This window comes from Hyalella azteca, unplaced genomic scaffold (genome assembly GCF_000764305.2).
Source record: "Hyalella azteca isolate HAZT.00-mixed unplaced genomic scaffold, Hazt_2.0.2 contig1995, whole genome shotgun sequence".
Classification (NCBI taxonomy): Eukaryota; Metazoa; Arthropoda; class Malacostraca; order Amphipoda; family Hyalellidae; genus Hyalella; species Hyalella azteca.
Genome location: NW_025932284.1, coordinates 10,657 through 18,575, shown reverse-complemented (window position 1 = coordinate 18,575; position 7,919 = coordinate 10,657). Strand labels below are relative to the sequence as shown.

The following is a 7,919-nucleotide window of genomic DNA, read 5'->3' as shown; positions in this document are numbered from 1 at the left end:
GAGCGCGCTGACGCGAGCTGGCGCATGTAGGTGGCCAGACACAACGCGAGGTGGCGCGATCAGTTGCAACGATGGCGTCTCGGCGACGGGTGCTGCTTAGTGATTCTTCTTACCTCAAGTTTTTACAATTGCAACGTGCAAATCCTAAGATAGGCATTCATCCCATCAACGCATCACGCCATGAATATGGAGAATACCATCACTTGTTTCGTGAATTGAAAAAGGACGCCCAGAAATTTAAGGAATATACAAGAATGACGATAGAAATTTTCGACCTCCTACTCGGCATCATCAAGGAAGACATCTACAAACAGTCTACCAACTGGAGGCGCGCCATTTCACCAGAGGAACGTCTTGTTGTCACGATAAGGTAAGGAATAATCATAAGGATTTCATTAAACTGCTATACTGGAAATGTCCATATCATACTCTAATACATGACTACTAAGCATATCATGCATACTGCAATTATAACTGTTTTTAATAAACTGTGCAAGTAAAACTAGAGGTAATGCTTGCATCATGGTAGAGGTAATGGTTGCATCATGAATTTGCTTGCTTGTAATTAGGTAGAGATAATGTTTGCATCATGAATTTCAAACTGAAATTCATCCATGCAAGATTGCTTCAGTATCATTTCACTCAAATTACCACTTATTTTTCGTCCAAGCATCTGATCTTTGAGGAAAAACATCATTTTGAAGAAAGGCCATATATACTGGTGTACTCCTCTGGAAGTAATCCAGGGTCTCCTGACTTTACATGGGGAACTTTTTTCAGTTCTGTCCGGGAGTGGTCTCTGAGGCTATTATACTTCTTTCGGGCGACAGATTCTGGGAAAAATATAATTAATTAAAAAGATTGAATTGCATTTGAATTAGGCACAACTCCTATTGAAGTAAAATTATTTAGAGGGCCACTGGTAAACATTTTACAGTCAATAGGAAATAGATATATTACTCGACAATGGTGTTATGTTAAGGTATTCGATTGCAACAAAGATTTTGATGCAGGTTTTTTCTTTCAGATATCTGGCAACCGGGGCTTCGTTCCGGTCTTTGGCATTTCAGTTCAGAATGGGAAGATCCACAATATCTGCAATTGTTACTGAGACGTGTGAAGCGATTTGGAAGAATGTTCAGCCAACTTACATGCCATTTCCTGATAGAAAATTGTGCATGGAAACAGCCAGGCAATTCAATCTCAAGTGGAATTTTCCAAACTGTTTCGGTGCAGTCGACGGCAAGCACATTCGCATTGAAGCTCCTAACAATTCAGGATCATTGTATTACAATAATAAACAGTTTTTCTCTCTTGTTTTGCAAGGTGTAGCAGATCATGAATGTAAGTTCGTCACTGTCGACATTGGTGCGTATGGCAGGCAGAGTGATGGAGGAGTGTTCAGAAACAGCGATCTAGCTAAATGTCTCTATATCAATGCATTTGATTGCCCCGCTTCGCAACAGCTTCCTGGATCTGAAGACAAAACCCCATTTGTCATTGTTGGGGATGAAGCTTACCCACTACTACCATTTTTAATGCGCCCTTACCCTAGACAAAATTTAGACCAGTCAAAGAAAATTTTCAACTATCGCCTATCTAGAGCCCGGCGATGCGTTGAGTGCGCGTTTGGCATCATGACCGCAAAGTTTAGATTATTAACGAAGTCAATCGGAACAAGTGTTGAACATGCAACAGTAATTGTATAAGCCATTTGTGTTTTACACGATATGATCCTAGCTCGAGAAGGCATCGACACTGAAGCAGCAACAGGTGTCGAGGATCACTGTGAAATAGTAACACCAACTGCTGAAAGAAATGGCCCGAGATATGCTATCAATGTTCGTAACACTCTGGCTACTTACTTGACTTCTCCCTTTGGAAGTGTTCCATGGCAGGCATAACTCTAGATTATAAATACAAGGTTACTACTAGTACATATATATAAATGAAACAAAATGAGGTATCATTGGCCTTACCTGGAATACCCAATGCATCACATATCTGCGACCAGCTGTCATTGATGTACTGACGATCACTGTGCTTGGGGTGCGAGGCGTCCCAGATAGCCGGCACGGCTTGGATGGAGCATATCAAAGCTTCGACATCCATCCTCGACGACGTCTCAGGGGCAACTACACGCGCGTGCTCGCGCTTGTATATTTAACTCAACAAATCTACAAGCTTCGAACCTCAGCAAGCGCCGCGGGTGCTAGCGCGAGCGCGCGTCTTATCTGGCCACCCCTATGGGATTGTTTGAATATAATATGGTCGCTTCAGCGCGCTTACGCTCGCATGCGCTTTCTCGCTTTCTGTCTGGCCGCACCCTTATAGTGTAAACGGGTCTTTAGGCGCACCGCGCGCGGCAACGCCTGTAACATGCGCGCCGCGAGCACCACACTCCGGCGTAATATCCATGGCCACCTTTCTATATTCTATGTGTGGACAATTTGTGAGATTGGTAGATTAAAGTAGACATCCATGTAGGGAAGGTGAAACATAAAAATAACTGTTTAAAAATAACTGTAAGCAAACTGAAGTTAGATGGCTGATATTCGTGATGTAGTCGTGGACATGTGGTGGCAGCTGGCACGCAACAAGAAGGGGCGCAGCTGTAGGCCACAAATTTTACTCTTTAAATAAGCCCTGGAGCCAACGCCTAGCTTCACCACGCATCAACTTTACTCAGCCTCAGATAGAAGCCGCAGACTACGCTTGAACTCCGTAATCCAGACAAGCGACACGTACACTGCCGAAAGATATTAGCGCCGTTGGTCTTCAGCCACTGCTTAAGCCTGCTCGCCCATAAGCAAGCAGTTCCTCATCCGGCTGTACCTACTCCGGCCTAACCTCTTCTGGCCTAACCTATTCACGCTGTCCCGGCTCACAGCGTTCTTGCAGACAATGACGTTCTACCAGTACACTTGGACCGCCTTTCTAACTTCTTGCAGCCAATGAGGTTAGGTTAGGTCCGCTCAGGTTTGTTTTGGGTGGAGAAAGGTTGCAGCTCGTATAGGTTAGGCCTGAAGAGGTTAGGCCAGATGAGGTTTGGCCAGATGCAGTATGGCCATGTTTACCTTCGGCAAGCTTATTTTGTGGCTGTGGACATCCGGCGCTATGGCTTTGAGCACTTGACTTCGTATGCCGTTATGCGCTCTAGCATTCTTACCTATGGAAATGAATATGTACTAAGTTTGAAGTATGGCAAAGCTGGCCTCCGGCATGCGCCCCCAACAAGAACAAGTGGTAACTGGTAACAGCTTTTAACAAGTAACAACTAACATGTTGACACTAGTAACAGGCTGAGGTTGACAACATTACACCGAAATCTTTCGTGCAGTTTAATTCTGTAATTCATATTATGTATGTATCATGCTGGTTTTTAAATAATATTTAAAATTATTAAGGAAAATCTAAAGACTTTATCTATAAATGTAGCGGTGGCGCTGTAGCGGCATAACCTCGTATCGCTACTTAAATACGTAGCGGGCGTTACCGTTACCGCCACAATTGCTTAAATGTAGTGCCGCTACCGCTACATGTAGCGTGCTACTGCCCACCTCTGCCGATGAGTCGAGCCGGGATCGAATTCTTTTTGATTGACTTCTGCACTTTATGACGCAGGAAACACATCAGTCACCTAAGAGGAGTTAGAAGCAATTTTGTGGAGTATTATATTGTACTTCCCAAGAATTTTCCTGACATCCTTCAATATTGCTATGGCTTGCTCGGGCGAGTTACTTGCTGCAACGCCGTCATCCATGTAAAATGAGTTATGTATAAAATGTTTCGCCTCTGTACATGACGCATCACATTCATTCTATGTAGTAGCATAACGAAGACTATAGCTGGACTAGGAGCATTGCCAAACACGTGAACGGTAGCTCTGTACTGTATCAGATCGTTTCGCGAGTCGTTATCCTCGTACCAATAGAACCTAAGAAAGTCTCTGTCTTTCTTATCCACGCTGAAGGCGTAGAACATTGATTCTATGTCGGCCATGAAACCGACTTAAGAAACCGAAAATCAAGGAGCACATGAAATCGAACGAAAATTAAGGAGCACATTTTCCAATCGGTTGTTGTCAAGTTACTTGAAGGAGTTTCGAATTCAGACTTGTGCCACAGTATTTCGCGGAGCCGTCGAAAACAATGCGAACTTTTCCCTTTTTAGGATGCGTTACGGGAAAGACGGGTATCCACCATGCCTTGCCTTCGGGAGGCGTTTGTTCGTCGAGCGGAACTTTTTCGATGTGGCCGGCGTCGATGTTTTTTTCCCATAGAAGTAACGCATTGCTGCAGTTTATCCGGATCTACCCTTAATCTGTTCAAAGTATTTCTGGTCCTGTGCAAGACCGCTTGCTGGTAGCAAGGAAGTTTAGGATTTTCTTCTCGGAAGGGCAATGGCATCTCGAGATTTCGGGAAGAATTAACCGTAATGCAACTAGAAATTATGGGACGCCTGTCGGAGACCACCACTGCCGTGCTTCGAATGGACTATCATGATCCCTTTCCTAAAGAACGTAGCCTACAACACATCTTGACTGTGATATTATCAGCCGCACACCAACAGACAGATCACATCAATTGAATTAGATCAATCAGCCCACAGGAAAATAAGCCTGGCGTCGTATGGCCCAGCGTCGTCTGCCAACACGCGAAAAAATTTTACACCACCCGGACGGAGCGCGCCAGAGCCGTCTGTATATGTCCCGTGTGTCGAATCGGCCCACGGTCAAACGGCCACGCGTCGTACAACGATAAATTTTGGAACAGAACTATGCTATCTGGAACCCAACCCCAGATTCTGTGAGAGAAAAGTTACGTAATTTAGCGAAGCTGCGGAAGTAACTCGCCGGCGGACGATAGAGTTTGGAACAGAACTATGCTTTCTGAAACTTAACCCCGGATGTTGAGCTAAAAGTGACGGTCTGGTGGTGCACGGCAGGATGTATGCAGTTCCACTGGCGACCTGGGCTGGTTGGTCGCAGTCCGTTGTCCGCAAGTTACAGTTCGAGCTCAAGTCAGGGTATGAAGTGATGATTCGATGCAAGGTTCAATCTCGATTACTCTCTGGGCTATTCGCTTCAGAATATGGTGGCGTAAAGCTCCTAATATTTAATGCAAGATGATGTCACTGGCTGGTTACCGACGGATGGCTCAATCCGCGGCTGATTGGTGGTCATCCGGAAATATATGCTTGGCGTTCCTTTCAAGGCTGATTGGTGCACATACAACGTAATCAGCAAAAAATGATAAAAAAATTATTTCCAATTTGTCCTATTTTTTACAGATTCAGAGAACAGTAACTTGTCGAATTCTATGTTCGAATCCATAAAAATTTCTAAGAATGAACAATGGCTAGGCAAGGTACTGCGCATAAAACATCACTGAATGCCTAGCTTTTAGTATTTGATAGGTAAACGCATGCTTAATCGTTAACACTGAAATTTATAGCAAAATGAATGCGAAACAAATTATCTAATGGTCACAGAATTAAAACTCACTCTGATTGCGTCTCTATCATAAAGACGTGAATGAACACTGAATAGTGGACAGATGTGAAGCGGAGCACAGCCGACTTCCAAGTCAAAGTGGGCAATGACGTGCAAGAGAATAAAGCATGACGTGGAGAGTCTCTAAACTGAAATTACAAAATTATCGCAGAACTATCGTTGCATGAAAAGTAAAAAAGGCAATGGGATAGTTTTATCTCTATCCAAGCTGTAAATAATTGAATAAAACGAAAGGGAAATTTCGCAGGTGCGACACTGCGCCACCTCTTGTTCTTTTCCACTCTTTCCTATAGTGGCACCGCAACAATAACAATTTCAGTGAATTTCTACACAAGAGTGAACTACCGGCCTCAGAGCAGCAACCTGATACACCTTGGGATGGACTTAGACGACGTATTCGGACTACTCAATGAAGAAGTCAATGCCTTGGGATCGGATGTAACCCCGTCTTCGCAGCCATGCACGCAAAGTGATTGTTAACGTCAAGGACTTGGCGAAGAAAATGAGCGCCATCGCTCACGAAATACAACCACAGTATCGCTTGATGTCCACACACCAAATGGTCCTTGAATACGAAAACGGCCATAATGGAGGAGCGACCCATTCCACAACTCACTACGCAAGGAACCTCCCTTGTTACCGACGAGATTTTCTCCTTATTCAAAAACTTATATGCGCGAGTGGCAGAAGGCCATCCGTAATACGGAAATGAAACTAACATAACTATGGAAAGAGGAGTTGAAACTTCAATTGAACGGCGCAAGAGTTGAGTGGCGTAAACTTCAAAGATGGAGTTGTTAAAAAATTGAATAGCAACGAAGAGGCATCAAAATTGCTGGCTAAAATTAAAACACAGGCTCTCATATCAAATGCCTGCTACTAAAACAAAAGGCGAAGAAACAACTAGAAAAAAAACAAAAAATAAATAAGAAGCTAAAAGCTTCGGCTCCAATCTTGGAGCCAAATAAACATTAAGGAATGATGTTCATGTTTCATGTATTGGTAGTTCTCGTCCAGCCGCCTGAGTTTGACTCTGTAAACGCTGTTCACGGAGCCAGGACTACCGGCTAGAAGAGAATGCGGGCTGGGTGCTTGTGGTTTCCCACAACGGCTTATATGAATTAAAACTTGCATCTTAATCTCCATCTTTTCTCAAGCGTACCTCTATTTATAGGATGGAAGCCAATTTCAAAACAATGCGTCAGCTCATCGGCAATAAATACTAATTAGCTCATAATTGTCCTCTAACTATTCACTACTAGAATGCTCTGGTAGTTTTTCACACTTAAATTTCCTCATAAAGTTCTGCAGAGATTATGCATGTACAGTCCATTTACGGGAGATTTTGAAACAGTTTCCTGCATAAGACATGATGTATCCACTCATCAAGTTGATAAATTTATCTCAAAATCTTGATGTGTCCCGCGATTAATTGGAGAAGTGAACATTTTCTGAAAACAGGACTCCAACAAAATTAAATGATTATCAACATATACTCCTATTCCTCACCGTCTAAAACTACGTGACTCCTGAAATGGTTGACCGAATATTAAGGCGAAAAGCCAAGTCCATGTTGATATTGACGTTTTGGTTTACGGCAAAGTTTTCGGCATACCAAGCAGGGATTCCAGCGAGGTGTAAATTGATGTCGGAACGGGCATGGCTCACTCGGTGACAATTGCGAGATCAAAGTTGCAGCTTCATTGGCAGATTTCAAAGCAGTCAGAAGTTAGAATTCATATGGTTGAAGTACGATTGTTACCCTCTGTAAAATTCGAGCGATTGTTACTCCCCTGTAAAATTCGAGCGTTCGCCGAACGTCCAGGAGAAAAATCGATCATGAGAATTGGTTTGCGGAGAACTTTATACGTTATCCCAGAAATGAAGATTACACTTGGCTCTAGCAACTCACGGGCTCACCACCAGACAGGCAAGACCGACTTTCCTTTCTCCTAAATTGTATAAATGTTGCCATCCCAACAGATTTTGAAGCCTATCATTAAAATACAGTCTTAATATCCCTACTCACCTAAGATACTAAATTTTATTATAAGAAGATATACAACAGAATTGATAGACAATTTCTTCTAAGTTAAGCTGCGATCCAGTTGGAAGGCTGGTTAATTACCGCACGGCGGAGATCCGTGGTGAAGAAGCCGCTGTTTGGGTCGCGTTTATCGGCTGCAACGATGAACAGTTGATCAAGGGGCCAACATTTCAACAACAGTTCAGAAATATTTGCTTCCGTCGGCAGCTGTGAAAACATTTTCATCCGCATACTTGGAGATATTTTCTATGCGAAACTCATGATTAATACACGAACAGATGGTGTAAAAAGTCCGCGGGGATCGAAAAAGTGTCTATACAACCTGGCGCCAAGGCCACAATGCGTTCCAAACCTTCA

General features: G+C 43.4%; 1 protein-coding gene across 1 annotated transcript; it reads right to left on the bottom strand.

Moving 5' to 3' along the window:
* Positions 1 to 642: 642 nt before the first annotated feature.
* On the bottom strand, positions 643 to 2,181 carry LOC125179272 (transcription factor Adf-1-like; the record flags this gene model as incomplete). The annotated part of the gene is given in 3 exon segments (XM_047884839.1): positions 643 to 715; positions 718 to 833; positions 1,980 to 2,181. Coding segments are annotated over 3 exon segments (322 nt in total), but the record flags the coding sequence as incomplete, so codon positions are not given.
* Between the last annotated feature and the right edge of the window lie 5,738 nt (positions 2,182 to 7,919).